We start from the raw sequence: 18,546 nt of genomic DNA on the forward strand, positions 1-18,546 counted from the left end.
TCCTCCAATTGGAGGTGAAGAGAAATCTTCCCAGATCCCTAGTTGGTGCTTCTTTTCACAGTATCTTTTGTCAGCAAAGCACTGGATGAAGGGCCTTTGGCTGGTCAGGCCATAAAGTGCGGCTACTTTGGTGTTGTGCCCTCCTTTTGTAGGGCTAGTTTTCTGAATCCTGAAAACTTCCCTTGAGAGAGCCATTCTGAGCCCTAACAAGTCAGGTTAGAGTCACGCCACTCAGAGTGCGCATGCAGCAGCTGCAGCCCTGACTTCCAGGCCAGAAGAATGCAACTTAGAGTAGGGAAATCTGTGTTTTAAAAAGCCCCAGTTTAAAGAAATTCTACTCAGCTATTGAAAAGTGGGTGTTCAGTAAGAGAGGGCAACATGAGCACAGTTCTGTTGCCAAAAGCAGGGACAATCAATATGTATAGGGACTGTACATGTTGTCCTTCCTCTTTGTGTCTCCTCCCACTTACTTTCCTCTGGGCATTTCTGTGCAGGGGTTTCTCTATGCACGGGATGAGCCTGGTCCCAAATTAATGAAAACTGGGGTTACAGGACATGGCCTTTAAGCCTTGACTTAAAGAAAAATCTAGGTAGCAAAAAACAAAACAAAACAAAACAAAAACAAACAAAAAAACACGTGGGAGCAGAAATAGGTGGTTCAGAGACACAAAACAAAAACAAACAAACAAACAAACAAAATACACGTGGGAGCAGAAATAGGTGGTTCAGAGACATCTAATAGGTCACCGATTCTGCTTCCAGAAGATTCCCGGGAGAATCTGGACCCCTTTGACAACTGCCAAGTCTGGTGACACCCCAGGGGGCCAGGAAATAAAGGGCAGGGTGGAGGCCGAAGTGAGACCAAGGAAGGAGTGGATGACCACAGGGCCTGACCGCTTAAGTGGTCTCTTGGGGTCCTGGCAATCGCTAAAGGATAGCGGAGTCAGTTTTCTGGTGGGACCTGCTCCAGAAGCCCCGCAGTCAGGGCAGATAAGGGGAACTGAACCTCGAGATCCCCGGAAGCCAGGGATTCCTGCGCAAAAACCAGAGCAAGGGCAAGAGCTGGTATTCCCCTACCAGCAGAATCTGCCGACCTGGGCTGGGGCTGGAGGCGAGCCATCTTCGGAAGCTGGGGTAGGGGCAGCCTGCGCGGGCACGGGTGGAGGCTCAGGCGCGTCCCTGGGGGCGGGAGCTAGGGAGGCCAGCAGGTGGGGCCCGGGGCGAACTCCGCCCCCCCGCGCCTTCCTCGTTGGTCCGCAGCCGCCCAGCCCCGGCCCCTCTACCGAGCCGGAGCGCGATTGGTGGTGGCGCTTGTCGCTCGGAGGGGGCCGGTCCGGTCTGCTCTGCCGCTTTCCCTGCCGCCGCTGCCGCCGCCGCCGTCCTGCTAGCAGCGCGGGCCGGTCGGACCGCCAAGGCAGCTGGAGCTTGGCGATGGGAAGCGGCGCGGCCGCGTACCCAGGCAGTGGCAAAGTTTCCCAGACGTGTGCATCGGGTCGCGCGGCTGCCGGCCACCCGTGACCGTTCTAGAAAGGCTCAGGGATTTTTATTTGGAAAAAAAATTCTGTCTCATTTCCTTTGTCAGCTCTCTCCTGGTAGCCAGCGGCGAGAGCTGCAAACTTGGGCACCGCGGCTCCACAGCCATCGGACCCGGTTTTGGAGAACCTCGCGACTCAAGTGCAGCCCCAAGCGTGCTAGGGGGTGTGATCGCTGGGTAGTCCCGGGCGCGCATCAAGGAGGGGCCCCCGGGAGCTCTATATGGAGGTGGGAGTCCAGAATGGTGTGCACCAGGAAGACCAAAACTTTGGTGTCCACTTGCGTGATCCTGAGCGGCATGACCAACATCATATGCCTGCTGTACGTGGGCTGGGTCACCAACTACATCGCCAGCGTGTATGTGCGGGGGCAGGAGCCGGCGCCTGACAAGAAGCTGGAGGAAGACAAAGGGGATACTCTGAAGATTATTGAGCGCCTGGACCACCTGGAGAATGTCATCAAGCAGCACATCCAAGGTACTGGCGCCGCAGGAAACTTGGGCCGCCCACGAGACCCGGGAGTGCCCACACCGCGCTGGGTTGTTTGGGGTTAGTGCGCATCAATCGCGCGAGTGCCGGGCTTTGGGGCCACAGACGCTTGTGGGCTGGGGATCGGGTTCGTGTTAGCTCTTACCCGCGTGCAGGACCCTCAGTATCTGAGACCCTGTGCGCTTTCCCAGGGCACATGTGTGTGCGCGGGGCTGCACAAGCGGGTGTGGGTAGCTCACAGTCGATATGGGGGCGCGCTGCGCACGTGTCAAAATGTGCGTGTGACACCAGGCTGGTTGCTCACCGGCTTTCAGGATCGCACACAAGTCCAGCTTGAAATTGTGTGCATGTGGACGTGTGTGTGTGTGTGTGTGTGTGTGTACACAAGAGAGTAGAAAGAGCTCATTTGGTTACTACAAGGGACTAACAACGAGATACCGCTTGACTCTAGCTATTGGTATTTAGGACCACAGGCTGCGGGACAAGCCCAGGCTAGGAAGATTGCATACCCCCAGCCCCAGCCTCAACGCCAGCCTCCCTATGCTCGGTCCCTCAGCGACTGGGAATACAGGGATGCTTCTGTGACTCGGTGGATAATTAAACCAATAGTGATTCTTACCTCCACTATGGCCCGCTGGTCTAGGACCCTCCCTAGGAGCAGGTGTCAAACCCGGGAAGAAGGCTCTGGAGCCTGAGCTCTGTTCACTGCGGTCGTGCCTCCGCCCAGGACAGGTAGAACCCGCCCTGGGCTGAGCCTTCCCGGCACCAGGCTCAGGCGGATCCCAAGGTAGCTCCACTTTCAGGCCCAGGGAGTGGCTGGGGTGGAGCGGACAGACCTATGCGGGGTAGGACTCCGGACAGACCTATACTGGGTGGGCCAGGAGTCCAAGACTGCTCTGGACCGGTGCAGTCCCAGCTGTCGTGCACTCCAGGCTGTCGCTGGGAGTCCCAAAGGAGGGTGGGATGCGGGGCATTCTTTTGAGGTGACCCCATAGGATAAGCTGTCAGAAGGAAGGGATGGAGTTCTGGGCACTGGAGCCTCATGCGCGCACACACACACACACACACACACACACACACACTCACACAGGTTCCTCATGCTCACACTTGCTTTTTGTCACTTTTTGGCGTCCCCTGCTTTCTACTAGGAGTGTGAGCTTCTTAGGGGCAGGGCCAAGCCTAGTTCACCTGTGAACCTGGCAAGCCCACCAACCACTGGGGCCAGCACTGGAGGACCTTGACAATATTGGGTGGAATTGAAGGCTGTCTCCCCCAGGAGCTCTCTTGTTTACACCTGGGTGTCTGGGTTCCAATCCTTGTACCTGCTGCCCTTGCCCACGGGGTAAGGAACTGTTCTCTCTGAATCTGGTGTATGCACCTCTGCAAGTGGCCAGAACGGTTTGTTCCTTTCCAGGGAAAGCTCAGCCAGGTTCAGGTGAGTCTGGAGAGGTGTCCATATCTATTGTGCTTCTTGACTAGTCTTAAAAACAAGCTGGTGGCTTTGACAGTTTCCCAGAAGAGGGATCCTTGACAAATTCTTCTTCAGTCCTGCCTCTGCCTCTCAACCTGGCATTGAGTTTGGCAGACAAAATTGTCTCTCTGATGTCTGCCTGTTGCTATTTCTTACTTGTCATCTTCATCCTTTGGATTTGGCTTGACAATCAGCAAAAGAAATTCAGTGTTCACCACAGGGCTTTTCATAATGTTCTGTGGGAGACGTAAGGCCATATCTTGCTTTGACACTTCCAGTTTTGCCTATAGATTTCAAGAAATTTTCATTCACATATACTGTGAGTGTGTATGTGTGCTCAAAATTATCTTCTTGTGTCATTCTGTCTGGTCAGGGAGTAGGTGAGCAAGGTACCACTTGGGAAACATGGAGAGTAAGTTAGGAGCCTGTGAGCTCAGCACAAAGGGCCCGTCATGTTGATGGTGGACCAGGTGGCATGATTTATAAGGCTTCATGGGAAAATGCATGAAATGTTGAAGGTGAAAGGCACTTTCGTGATTTTTTTCCAGGAAACCTTGTAACTGCATATTGTTTAGAATTTTCAAATTTATACCTGAAAAAAAAAAAAAAACCTGGGGAGATGGGTAAAAAAGAGACCAGGATCCTTGGAACATGGGTCCAGTTCTCTTATATGTGCTATTTCTCCTCTGAACACTCCTAAATGTCTGTAATCTTAAGAAAGCCACAAATTATAGTGGAGTGGGGCAGGGCAGTGACTTGGTAAAGACTAGACATGAGGCAGTGGAGTTCCGTGTGTCAATGACTATGGCTCCCTCCATGGTGCCAGAGCCATCCCTGAGTTTAGGATTAGGGAACACAGGTAAGAGGCCCAGAAAGGGGGACTGGCCACATGCAGTGCTGTGAGGTAGAGGGAGGGAAAGGACAATGAGATCAGACCCCTGTGCTTGGTGATGGGCCATGCCCGTGTATCCACTGTCAAGTTCCCTCCCATCTGTAAAGCAGTTTGAACAATCCACTTGACATCATGGAACTGAGAGGAGCTAGACAGCACTTACTGTTCTAAGAACTTTGCCTGTGTTGACCTGTTGAATCCTCACTCCTAATCAGGTAGATAATATTAACCCCACTTTACAGACATGGAAATCAAGGCATGAGGAGGTTATTTGACTGGTCCAAGATCAGGCCATTTCAATTTAGATGTGGTGTCCCCCAAAGGCTCACATGTGAGACAATGCAAGAAGGTTTGGAGGAGAAATGATTGGGGCATATTCTTAAACTAATCAGTGAATTAGTCCCTGATGGGATTAACCGAGTGGTGACTGGAGACAAGTGGGGTGTGGCTGGAGGAAGTGGTTCATTTGGGTTTGGCTATGAGGTATATATTTTGTATCTTGGGAGTGGATTCTTTCTGCTTTCTGATCATTATGTGAGCTGCTTCCCTCCGCCACACTCTTCCTCCATGATGTCCTGCCTCACCTTGAGTCCTTAGGAATGGAGCTAGCTACTTATGGACTGAGACCTCGGAAATCGTGAGCCTCTAACCTAAATAAACTTTTCCTCCTAAAATTATTCTGGTCATATCTTTTAGTTACACTAGCAAAAAAGCTGAGTAAAACAGGGTCTTTGTTCTTTTTTTATTTTTATATTTTTAATATATAAAGAAAATACATTTATTTTGACTCCGGGTTCTGGAGACTGGGAAAATGCCAGCATCTGCTGCTCTGTTTTTCTGAGTCTGTATTCTGAGTCTGGAAACCATACACTATACTGTCCCCTACATGGGCCATAGGGTCACAGGGAAATGGTGCTCTCCAGGAGTCAGTTGACAATGGCGATGTCAGAGTGAGCAACCTCAAGGGTAATAGAGGGACAACTGGAGTCAGTAGTGTTTCTGGGTGGAGATGCTTATCTTAGATAAGCTCAGGAAGCTGTGGGCTCTGTTTTGTTTCCTGATGAGGGGCAGAGGTTACATGAAGTTAACTAATGCTTGTTGATCACCCAGGGCAGTCCTGGAAATTCTACAGAGAGTGGGTGCTGGATGGCTGAGTGGATAGATGAAATTGGTACCCAGTGTTGATGGCCAGTGCACCAATTAGTCATTAATAAAAGTGGTGCCATTCTCCAGAGGATACATTTTGCTTTGGAGTCTTGCTCAGGCTCCTCTTTTCTTTGGAAGGAAAGTTGTCCTGGAAGCTGCAAATGTCACAGAACATTCTGCAGGGTGTTCGATAGAACTTGCAATTAGAAGAGGCTTTGGAGCGTCACCCTAGAGATCTGTTCTAGTCATGACTGAAAAGTTTATTTTCCTCTTGGGGATTGCAGTGATATTTCATTTTAATTTGTTTTCTGATTGAATGATTTAATTAGATGGTGTTTGGGAATCTCTTGGGAATGCAAATTGTATTTTTGAGTTTTTTTTTAAACAAAGTAAATGTTAATTGAGCTAGTGAGTAACTTCAGATTTTAAAACAATAATTCTGAGAGTTTGGAAACACAAAATAAGTATTAGAACAGGTTCAATCTGGGGACCTTGAGATAGTGAGGTAGATGAAGGAGAGGTTTTGCTAAAGGAAGACTTAGTGTTGCAGAACTTAGGGAAATGAAGTGCTGATTTGCTTCTTATTTTTGGAAGTCCAGGAGAAACAAAAATGGCTTTCTCCTTTTCTTGGTTAGTACCTTTCTGAATCTGTAAAAGAATGTATCAATATTTAAGAAAATATTTTAAAATGTATATAATTGTCTATGATTCATTCTAGTTTAATAACTATTTTGCAAATTTTGAGTTTTTCTTCTAGCTTTGTCTATTTGCTTTCCTATTTTAAAAGGAAGATGAAGTCATGATTTAAATGTCATTTTATATTCTTTTTTCACTTTGCATTTGGTAGAAGCATTTTTCTATATTTGCTACATAGTTTATTGGTTCAGTATCTCTCTTGGGGGTCTAATGTGTGCCAGGCATTGTGCAGGGGGGATGATTGGGGATAATAATGGTGAACTAGATGTCTCTCATCTGTGTCATGATGGACTTTTTTTCCAAAAGATAATAGAAAGAATTGTTCTTATTCATCCTGTTTGGAGTTTAAGTTAATCCATTAATTGAAATATTGGGTCCAAGAGGGAAATCAAACAAAATATCACAAATATGGAGTAACTGCTTCTAATGTTCTTCAAAATGTACATACATTGGCCAGTCTTCTCATGTCAGGCCAAAGTTTTGTCTTTGGGGTGAGTCTGACAATATGCTCCTCTCCCCTCCACTGCACAAACCACTCCTTTGGTGTCCTGTTTACAGAAACTCATTTCTAGTTCTGTTTTAAATTTCACTGGGAACTGAAAGGTACTTAGGAAGCCATCTCCGTCCGTTTTGTAGTCTCAATTTTTATAACTTTTGTCTGATCTTCTGCAATGATTTTGCTGATATGTAATTTGTCTGCTATGTTTAAGTGACTATCTTGTATAAAGTCTTTCTAAAGCATTACATTTTTCTTAGAAACAACCACTCCCATCTTTTTAGCGGTCATATTTCATTGGTTTACATAATATATAAGTCTATCATGCAGTTTCGGCGACAAGTGCAAATAGTATAAACACACTTGGGAACAATCCCACTGGACAGCTGGAAAGCATACAGTTTGACAGGAGGAGATGTGAGCAGGGATGCTAGAGGAAAGCCCATGTGCATGGACAAAGGCAAAGGCATTCTGGAGTTTATTTTACAGAGGAAGTGGAAAGCATGTTTCATTTGTAGGGTTGAGTAGAGGGTCTTTCAAGTGAACCTATAATATATATATATATATATATATATATATATATATATATATATATATTTTTTTTTTTTTTTTTTTTTTTTTAATTTTGAGCTGGCATCTTGCTAAGCTGAGGCTGGCTTCAGTGATCCTCCTGTCTCAGCCTCCTGAGTCTCTGGGATTATAGATATGTACCCCAACACCAGGCCTTATGCTTTATTTTTAATTACAGAGTATTCCATCATTGACATGCTATTATTTATTCAATGACTTCTTCTATCATGGGATATTTGTTTTGCTATTATAGTTAAAACAAAAATGAATACCTTCACTTCCTTTTTAATTTTTTTTAAGAATGCATTTCCAGAAGTGGGATTGTTGCTGACAAAATAAACATTTTTATGAAAGGTTGCTTTTCAAAAGGAAAACCTTTTTACACAGCCACCAACAATGTACCGTTGTACCAGTGTCATGGAGTCTGGCCAGCACTGGGTGTTATCATTCAGCTTTTTTTTCTGGGCAAATGGAATCACTGTCAAATGCTCTGGCCCTTTGACTTGTACTCCTTTGATCACAATAGAACTTGATTTTACTCCACATCCTGATGTTTGTTTTCATTTTATGGGAACCATTTTCTCTTGGATTATCCGTGTTTGTGGTTTGTGTATTTTATATGTGTGTTTAATTTGTAGATTTCTTAAATAAATTAATTAATGAAAATATACATGATACCTGTATTATATATTATATACATAAATCTTGTTTTAAATAGATGGCTTAGGTCAGTGGTTTTCACACTGTGTCCTTAGGAGCTCCAAATTTCCAGAAGATTTGATCTGGGTTTGGAAAGCAAGAGGGCAAGAAGAGTCTCCTAGACCCCTCATGGTCTGCCTTCCTCCCCTCCAACCAATACACCTTCTCTTTCCTCAATTTTATATTTAATATTCTGTGAAATATTTCCTTTTTTTCAAAAGGATCAGCTTCTTCTTCTTCTTCTTCTTCTTCTTCTTCTTTTTTTAAAAAGGTTGAGAATCACTGTTTGGGGAGAAGAGACCAGACTATTACATTTTTGTGAAAGACGTTGGTAGCATAAAGAATTAAGGAGAGTAAACAAATCTGAAAGGAAATTGAATTCCTGGGTGGTGTTCTTATAATGTCTATTTACCCTTTTGAATACTGTGATTAATAATGTATTACATTATATGACTAATTTCTAAATCCATTATCTCACTTCACTGAGTCGAGATCATCCCAACAATGGGAGAAATGGGTTATTAACTGCACTTTGTTTCCTGAAAGTTTATTAGGCATGTTGCGTGCATATTAATGTACATCAGGTCCATAACAGCAGGTTGTTCACCACGATTACAAGCTATATATGGTTCCCAGAATCAGAAAATGTCCTAGGCATGGTTGCTCTTCTGCCCCCTGTAGCTTTCGGAAGTTGCCTACAATTGGCTGGTGTCCTCATCTGCTCCTTGATGTGGCAGCTTTTGGAAAAAGGAAATATAACGTTTTCTGAGTGCTTGGAGTTGATTGAAGGAAAGGGTATCATTTCAAGAGTAAATCTATTTGTCCGCTGGCAGGAACTATTGCACACAAGATTATATTAGTAACAGTGATCGACATTTTGAAAGAGTTCAATAGTGGAGTTTAGGGTTGAGCCTAATGACCTTTGCTATTATCCCAGGACCACATCTTCACAGGACAGAAAAACCTTGCCAAAGAATACACTTTTCCCCATGGCCAAAGAATTTTCATTTTTTTAGCCAGAAATGTGTAGGCTGTAAAATAAATGAATTCCACATTCTTTCCCACTCACTTGACATAAATTGTTATTTGCCCTTGATAAGTAGGTTGGTGTAGAATCTCAAGGAGAATTCAGAATGAAAAATGTTGGAGAGCCACAGTCTGGTTTTTCTGGGCTGGCCTTGAAGGTCAACTTCAGCCACTTGGGTCAGGCGGGTCTGATTTTTCTGAAGGTGTTTAGGGATTCAGAGCCACATACAAGGTTACAGGAGCGTCTTCATTGCCATCCTGTAGGATTTGTGACCTCGCTTAACTCAGGAAGCTGAATGGCCTATGGCTTTGCTGTGGGGATTGAGGGTCTCTTTAGGCTCATTGTCCCATCCAGGAGCCAGAGATGAACCCTCTGCCCCATGCAGAAGCATGCTGGAGGGCCACCCAACCGGAGTGATGCTGCACAGACGGTTCTTTGGGGAAACAGCCGATTGAGTATGATGATGAATGTAACTTGAAAGAAGCACAGTGGGCTCTGGGGGAGAGAGGCTTATGCATGAACCTAGAAGCCCTCAGTGTTGGATGGATGCTGAAGTGAGGAGCAAGAGGTGGAGTGGCTGAGGTCTAATCCAAGGTCTAGTCCAAACCCAGTGAATGGTGGGCTGTGCTTTGCATACTACCCTCCAATGCGTTTGGAAGGCTGGGTAGTGGGGGGATTGGACTTAAGTTTGGCAGGGATATGGTTTTTCCATGGCTTCTACAGTGGTTACCTTATCAAATCCCACTTTGCCTTTGGGGTCGGAGTCAGCTCCATTGTGCAAGGCAATGCTTGACTGTGTGTAGGGATCCTCAGTGTTTTCCCTTCCTCCCATACATGGCTTCTCATGCAGGCTGTGCACCCCAGGGCAGGACCAGGATGAGCGCACCCCACATGTTGTATCCATTGTCACTGTGTCCCTGTCTTTCTCACCCAGGAAAGCCGATTAGTATGCAAGGCAATGTGACAACCTTGAAATCTCTTTAATTTATAAAGTTAAAGTTAATCATTCATAAGCTTTGGTACTTAAATTATTGTTAATAACAAATTACCTCACAACTGTTCCAAAGCACGGTGTGTTGTGGCAGTAATTGGGAACAACTGCTGTTCCGGAATCTTCTCTGTGGGTCTGTCTATGTCCCACAACTCTGCTGAGTGTAGTCAACTGAAACTTTAAGCAGAGGGATTCCTGGTTATATGAATGCTAATGTTTTGGCAGGTTTTATTCTTTTTTTTTTTTTTTGGCTATGCAATTAGGGATTAAAATGTATTTCTAGACAGATCATTGCAGGGGGTATGCAGTTCTGAGATGTAGTTCTCTTTCACCTCCTGACATTCAATTTCAGTTTTGTGACAGTTTGTTTTTGAGAGAGGAGGCTGCCCTAATGATGTTAGTTGAAACACCTGGGTATTCAGTTCCATGGAGATATTGGCAGATCCTTGTATGAAGCCACTGCTAGGATGCTATCGGAGCTGATGGGCGTAATTAACTGGGGTGCGTTCTACTGTCCTTTAAGAGCTTACAAAAGCACAGGGTTTTGAGAGATCCAGAGAAGTGCCCTGTGCACCCTTCACCTTGGGACAGGCGAGAACAGAGAAAAGCAATGCCTGGACAGGAGGCAGGGGGCCCACTCTTGGGCACAAGTGCGTTCATTCTACCAGTGTCCTGAGTTTCTGTGTCGGGGTGGGGCACCCTGATTTAAGATTCTCAGGTGCTGTATCTTAGCCATCTCGGGAGGCTTGCTGGACTCACCAGCTTCCAGACCTGTCCCGGCATCTCTATCCTCTGGGAATTCAGAGTGAAAGGCCCTTGAGATCCAACAGGAGCCGGAAGGTAATCCAGGGACCCTCGCCAGACAGGATCTGAAGCTTGCATTCCCGAGTGTCGTGCTGATGCATCTGGGGATGCAGGAAAATAGGAGAAAAATCGTTTAGGCCAATGAATGTGAGAGCAGGAAAGCTAAGAGAGGGTTACAGTGACAAGGAGGATTCTAGATCGATCTTTGATTCATTTAATGAGTAATAGGCATGTAAGCAGTTGCAGGTTGATTGTATGGGGAAGGGAGGAAGCAAATCCCTCCTGTGTCAGAGCCTGGGCCAGGGCTGTCCAGCATCATTGCTTGATTACATTGTTGATTTTAATGGACACCAATGGATTGCTTTTCATCTTTACAACCTGACAGGGTCTGGTTTTGAAGGTGAGAAAATTAAGACTTAGACCACGTGGTTTGGATGTGGCCTGAGTGTGTCTCCCAAAGCTTCATTTGCTGGGAGCTTGGTCCTCAGTGTGGTGGAGTTGAGGTGGTGGCATCTTTAATAGGTGCAGCCTAGTGGGAGGTGATCACATTATTGAGAGCAATGCCCTTGGAGGGGATTAATGTAGTTCTCTTAGGACCCAGTTAGTTCCTGAGAAAGCAACTGTTATAAAAAGAGCAAACTTGGCTCCTGAATCTCTCTTGCTTCCTGTCTTGTCACATGACTGCTTTTTCTGCCTTACACATTTTCCCGTTGTGATGCTTCCCACCATGTTATGATGTAGCCAGAAGGTCCTCACCATTTAACTATAGGCTGAACTTGGGGGTTGGCTGGTCTTGGACTTTCAGCCTCCAAAACTATGAGCTAAATAAGGCTTTTTTTTTTCTTTACACTTTATCTATCCTCAGGTGTTTTGTGATAGCAACAGAACAAACTGATATAGAGAATTTGTCCAAGGTCACAGGGCTGATGGTTGATGGAGCCAGGAAGCTGTCTACAAAATCTATGTTCTCTACAGAATAGAAAAGAAGACAAACAATTTAAATGGAGAGGATTTGGAGGTCATTTTATTGAAGATTTTGTTTGAGTGTAAGCTTGGAGGCCTCTGGTCAAGTGGGAGACTGCTGAGAGAAGGAGCCAGGCAGGCAGCCTCATTTGTCTTTGAGTCTGCAAGGAATCCTGAGGTTAGGGTAGGCAGAGGGCAAGGGCTTTCTCTGAAGGGATGAGTGAGGTGCCACCATAGAGGTCACAGAGAGCCTTTCTCTTTGATCATTGTGGATCGCTATGGGCCCCTGGGAATTTGTCCCTGTAGGAAAAGCAGAGAGTTTCAGCGGTAGCCAGAGCTCATTCGAGCTCCACTTGTGACTTTCTCGCCACCTGTGGTATGCCAGGCCTGGTGCTGAGTGCTTTCCTGTGCTCAGGCAGTCTTGTGTCTTCTGCAGTGACCAGGTTGTCCTAGTTTGCCCCAGATTTCCCCTGTTATCAAACGGAAAGTTCTGAGACTAAGGAAGACCCTCAGCCCTGGGCAGACCTGGATAGTGGGCACCCTCATGTCCTCACAGTGAGCCCCAGGGTAGAAATAGCCCTGGGACCACACCAGTGTCTTCTCTCAGGGCTCTAGACCTCCGACCTTGCAGAAGAGGTGTGAGAAGATGTGAGGGTCCCAGCAGCCCCTGCCCCATTCTCCCTGCCCACAATGGCTGCCTCCTCTCTCCTTTGTTATTCGTTCTGCCTCGGCACACTCTGTTTTTAGCTGTCTGGACCTCTCAGGATTTGGAAGGGAAGAAACAATTGCAGTAAAGGAAAGCACTAATAAAGTGGTTTGGGCACAAAACCTCAGCAGCTGTTTATTTGCCCCAAACAGTAGGAGCCCATATTAATAACCTTTTGAGTTATATGCTGGGAAGTTAAAAGTAAGCAAAAATCTTACTGGTGACTCGCAAATGGGACTTTCTTCCTTTATTGAGCTAATCTCTCTTCCTGTTTATGCCGGTGACATTTTCTATTATCCATGTGGAAGATCCGCTTTGATCTTCCGTTGCAGACTTATTTAGCCGTGCCTTGGTGAGTGTCCCAAGGCAGGGGATTTTTCTGGTTTCCTTTCATTGCAGTTATAATGCTTGGTGTTTATGTGGTTCCTGCCTCAAAGGATTTCAACAAGTGGGACAGCCTTTGTCTAATTAATCATCACATTTCCCTGACGGGAGAGAAGGAGCCACGGAGGAAGAGGGGAGGGGGTGGGAGGCTGGGGCCTGCCTGTCGGTTCAGGGGTTTGGAGTTGTCATCTTGACAGTCTAGTGTCTTGCACTTCCAAATCTCGTTTTAATAATAAACTGATCCTCTGATTTGCTTTAGTTTCTAAAAGAGTGCATGAAGGAAAGTAGAACCTGCCGGAATTATAAAATAGATCCTCCAACTCTATAATGGGGCCAGGCTGGTTTTTTTCTCCCTTTTCTTTTCTAATTCAGTGGAACCTGGGGATTTACATTCATAGGGGAATCCAATGAAAAACGGATAGGAGAGACTTTTATCAGGGTCTGTTGGAAAAAGGAACCAGTGGGGAAGGGCTGCAAAAATAGGTCTGAACTCATCTGGAGAAGAGATGGGAAGAGGAGGGGAATTGGTATCTGTGGAGCAGATATTCCTGTTCTCCTCTGCTTTGGCTAACTGTTTTACAAGTGCCCATGGAAATGCTTTCCGTGCTTTACCTTGGAATCTCGGAAGCCAACAGTGGAATGGTTTCATTGTCCCGTTTTACAGATGTGGAATTCAAGGCCCAGGGATTGTAATTAACTTGTCCAAGATTAAGATTAACTTGTGTCCAAGACACAAGACCTCATTACTTCTCTTCAGTCCCTTAGCAAGAGGCTAACTAGGCGCTCCTGTTTCTGCCCCAGTGATAGCCATCAAGATAATACAGGCTCATTCTTTCTCTAAGCAGGAAAGATGCAGGTGAGAATGGCTGGAGGACTCTGGAGAGCAGCGAGGCCCTGAGCTGGGTTACCAAGTGATGGTTGTGGTAGGCTCCTTCCCTGGGGGAGGCAGGGGTTGCCTTGCCAGAAGCCCACCTGGACTCAGCCCCCCAGGGTCTGAGGGAGGCTCCAGGTGTGGTTGTTCGCAGCCAGCAGGATTGCTTTGCCAGGAGAGGATTCATTGTGAACAAGATGGTCCCCCACTCAATCAGACCACAGCTTCATTTTGGGGGGTTCTCTATGCTCAGGTCCTGTGGTCATGCAGGAACCATGAGAGGTACCCAGAGGAAACAGGAGACAGGTCCAGGCCTGCTAGGAACTTCCCATTTAATCCAGGGAATAGAATATCTGAAGCTAACACAGGAGATCCACCTCAAGGCTGGTGATGTCTACTGGGGTTTGGGAATGGGAGGAAATGAATGCCCATGGGTGGTGGGGAGAATGCAGATGCACCCACAATTCCTGTTCTCCTCTGCTTTGGCTGGAACCCCTGCCTTCTTTGAGTTACATGAGAGGATTTTTTCCTCCCTTCATTCAACAAGCATTTATTGAACACCTAGCAAGTGGTCAGGACATTTCAGTGGAACAAAGGCATAAATAGGAAGGGGTTTTAAGATGGCCAGGAGCTGTCCCATAGGCAAACACTTAAGGAAAGTGAGGTGTGACCCAAGAGCATGTCTGGGGGACAAGTACCAGGTGGGGGAAGAGAACAGTTGATGCAAAGACGCTGGAGCAGGGATGAGCCTGATATGATTGGGCATCAGTGGGGTGGCCAGAGTGATGATGGGAGAAGGGGGTGGAGTTGAGGCCAGAGAGGGGCTGCTGGAGGGGGTTGTGCAGCTTCAAGGGCCACTAAAGAAGGAATGCTCTGGAAAGACTGGGGAGCCACTGGAGGGGCTCAACAGAGAGGTACCTTTTATTTATGTGCCGAGGATTGAACCCAGTGCCCCCCACTTGCTAAGCAAGTGCTCTACACTGAGCTCCAGTCCCAGCCCCAGGAGAAGCAGTTTTAAAGGTATCAATCCAGGCTGACCTGAGGCTGCTTCCTGATTGTGAGCCCACCTCTGGTGGGCTTGGCACAGTACAGGATATAAGTGACAGGATCCTTTCCTTTCAAGTGCACGTAATTGGGCTGAGAGGCCAAAACAAGAAATGCTTAAGGATCTTTTGCAGCTAACTAATTTAATGAGAGTTAAAATGGAATTCTAGAAGAGAAAGTTGTCAGAGCAGACTTCATGGAAGAACTGGAACTTATGACGCATCTCTGAAGAATGAGGAGGATTTAGAGGAGTGGAGTGGGAGAGATTTAGAGAGGGCTATCTCAGTTATTAAACAAAACCAACAGTTACCTTGAAGAAGAAAACCTGAGCCTTCTCTAGTGCAGGTAAAGAGCGCATAGGCGGTGAGGAGAATCAGTTCTGCCTTGACAGGGCAGGTGACCTTGGGCAAGTCTCTAACTACAGAAGTGAGGACAGCTACCCCTTAGCCATTGTATGCACTGATCAAATGAGGTGACAGCACATGGGGGGAACATGTCTCTTTTCTCCCCCTTTCCTTTGTTTCCACACTCTCTTCTTCCTAAATCCTCCATAGAAAATAGTCAGGAGTATACTTTCTTGCAACACCTAAAATATCAGATTTGAGCTCCATTTTAGTGCAGTTAACTAGAACTTCCCTGGTTCAATCAAGCCTGAGCTGGCCCTAAGTTAGATTTGAGGCAGCCCCAACTAAAGCTCATGTCCCTCAGCTGAGCTGAGTAGGAAGATCACCCAGGGTATCTCAGCATGACCTGCTGCTACTCTGGGGTCCCAATGCAGAAGCCCCAGGGACCTGCCTTTGTTAGTGGAGAATGTTTTTGTTTTGTAAAACCCACTTAGTGTTGCTGCAGGCTGCAGGTGATGTCAGGAATGTGCTGTGCTGGTTGAAATCCTGGCTGGAAGGCTCCTTCCTGCCTCCATTGGTGGAGGGAGAGTCTTCTTAGGAGAGAAACTTGTCTTCTTGCATCTTCTTCCACTCTGAATTGCAGCCACATCAGCCCATCTTCCTGCCAGGGTGGATTTGATTTAACTCAAAGCAATGTGACTTATAATTTCAATAGCAGACAGGCAGGTGTGATTTAAGATGATTGTCAGGAAGATTCAATTTAATCTTTTCTTTCTTCCTCCTCTACAAAATGTGCATGTTGTTGTGTGATATAATTTTACTATACATTCTTTACAATTCAGAGGTAGGTGTAGTTTTATATCAAGAAGATGCACTGCATTTTTTTTAAAAAAAATACTTATTTTAAGTTTTGCTACAAAGGATTCCTCTGTAGCAGCAAAAAATAAAAGGGTAGTTTGCTGTTTTACAAGAGAGACTCATGGTAAATCATGAAACTTCCCATTTGAAAGAAAAAAAATCTTTTTTTTTTTTTATTGATTGTCAGGGATTATTTTGGTCATTTGTTAAAAAGAAAAGAGTTACCGTCACAAAACAATCAAAGCAATTATTTTATTTACCCAAAACTGAACAATTGTAGACTTTGAATGTTTTTTTTTAACAAGAGCCAGTTGTTTTTAGCAAAATAGCCATAAGTATTTTTGAGTTTATAATTACATTAGGAATACAGAAAATGTGCATTGATTTTTTAAGTCAACAATTAAATGTCTTATTGCGCTCTGGTCAATATGGGAAACTCCCAGGGTTGTGCAGCGTGGTGTAGTCATTCCTTCTTTCTTCATATATTATTAGCCAGGAAGGGTGAGTCTTCCTCTGTTGGCAGTTTCCAAGTCACATCTCCAATGTGACAGCTGTAGACTGAAGGACCTTTAGAAGCAGAATGTTCTTGAGCCAGAAGAAACATCAGTGTCCTCAGGCTCAGACTGTTTACTGAAGGGTGGGGGACACAACACAACTTGTTGCTACCCCAGGAGCCTCTGCAGTATCCTGGAGACTCTGGGTGAGGATCTGGTGGTCCCATATCCAAGCCCAGACAGTCTGTCTGTACACCCCGTCATGTTCCTCCACCTCGGGGGAATCATCTGCTGTGGAGAGGTTGATCCCTACTTCTCTGTTCTCAGCTGAAGCCAGGCCCCCTTGGTGGTAAGGGGAGGCCATATTTTTCAGAGTCTCCCTTAAGTGGTGTCTTTTCTCCCTGGCCTGTCCCTAAACCCCATCCACCTGGGATCGTCTTCAGGCACCGGGACTTAGCACTGTTGATGAGAACCTGACGGTGGGTCCAAGCAGTGTGTGATGGCTTCTGGTGGTGCAGCCTCCATGTGTGGGAACAGAGGTTATTCCCAGCCTTTTGAAGCAAGTAGTGATGCAGATGGATGAGGCAGAGAGATTTTGGACCAAAGAGAGAAAAAGAAAGTAAGCTGGGGCTGGGATTGTGGCTCAGCGGTGGAGCGCTCGCCTATCACATTGCAGGCCCTGGGTTCGATCCTCAGTACCCCATAAAAATAAAGAAAGAAAGAAAGAAAGAAAGAAAGAAAGAGATATTGTGTTCAGTTACAACCAAAAAACAAAACAAAACAAAAAGAAAGAAAGAAAGCTGACAACTACCAGTGTGTTTCTGTCACTGTGACAAAATAACTGAATGATCAACTTAAAAGCAGGAAAGGTTTCTTTAGGCTCACAGTTTTGGAGGTTTCAATCCAGTTGGTCTTTTGGTTTGGGCTTGTAGTGAGGCAGAACATCATGGTGGGGAGTGTGTGATGGAGCAAAGGTGCTCACCTCATGGTTACTAGGAAGCAGGGGAGGGGGAAGGAGAGGGAGGGAGAAAGGGGGAGAGAGAGAAAGGAGCTGGGGTCCCAATATTTCCTTCAAGGGCACACTGTCAATGACCTAACTTCCTCTCACTAGGCTCCACCCCTTAAAGGTCCCATCACCTTGTTATAGTACCACAGGCTGGGGACCAAGCCTTTCGTACATGGTTCTTTGAGGATGTTCATGATCCAAACTATAGGAACCAGGCACATCTTATATGTTTGGCACCATGTGATGTACTTCCTATTATTGAATCCTTAAAGTAAGCCTGTGAGATCATTAGCCCATTTTTCAGATGAGAAATTAGACTATAACTATTATTCTGCTCTTCCATTAGACTGTTTCCTTGAAAGTGGAGATTGAGCCCTAATTTTTCCATTTTCCAGTGATTCACACAGAGTCAGGTACATAATAGGGGCTGAGGAGGTGTTTGTTGAGTGAATAAATGAATAAGTACACAAGCCTGCTTAAAACCTCTTAAGAAGCGGCATCAGGATTTGCACCCAGGTCTTGGGCCCCAAAGCCTTTTGTAAGGGAAGCCAAGAGACTGAACAGCTGCCTCTGGTCCTGCCAGGCCGGGGGTGGCTTCTCTCTCTTGCTGTGTCTGCCTTCTGGGTCAGGGATAAGAAAAACACGTGCTCCCGGGGGGCTTTCTCACAGCACCCTGTAACTTCTACTGCTGTGTAAAGGTTTAATCAAAAGGGGGTTGGAGCGCAGCGCTGGTGAGCGAGTGAATGGGTGCAGAATGTGCCTTCCTACACTGACATCCCCCACGAACCCGCTGGTGAGAAAAGCCTGACGCCTTGGGGGACCCTTTGTGCCTTCATTTTAATAAAGCTGTCACTTGTGGTCATTTCAGATGGAAGCAATCTTGTGGGCACAAATGGGGGGAAAAAGAAAGCCTCACCAAAAGCAGAGTAAAGCCAGAGAAGACGCAACTGGACAGGGCACTCTTTCCAGAGGAGGGACGGGGTCAAGGTCATTCCGACTGATGTCTGGAGTCCATAGAAGGAAAGAAGTGTAGATTAATTTCCAGGAAAGAATTCCTCGGGCT

The 18,546-nt window shown here is 46.1% G+C and overlaps 1 protein-coding gene across 2 annotated transcripts in view; it reads left to right on the plus strand.

The window, feature by feature from the left end:
* The first annotated feature begins 1,335 nt into the window (after positions 1-1,335).
* Galnt18 (polypeptide N-acetylgalactosaminyltransferase 18) overlaps positions 1,336-18,546 on the plus strand; it is a 332,050-nt gene continuing 314,839 nt past the window's right edge. The window contains exon 1 of one of the 2 annotated variants that reach the window (XM_026395889.2): positions 1,336-2,009. In XM_026395889.2, the coding sequence (XP_026251674.1) occupies positions 1,775-2,009 (235 nt within the window). In that variant the 5' untranslated portion in view covers positions 1,336-1,774. The remainder of the gene's footprint in view (positions 2,010-18,546) is intronic. The other variant, XM_026395888.2, reaches the window with a different exon arrangement.

This window comes from Urocitellus parryii, chromosome 4 (genome assembly GCF_045843805.1).
Source record: "Urocitellus parryii isolate mUroPar1 chromosome 4, mUroPar1.hap1, whole genome shotgun sequence".
Lineage (NCBI taxonomy): Eukaryota > Metazoa > Chordata > Mammalia > Rodentia > Sciuridae > Urocitellus > Urocitellus parryii.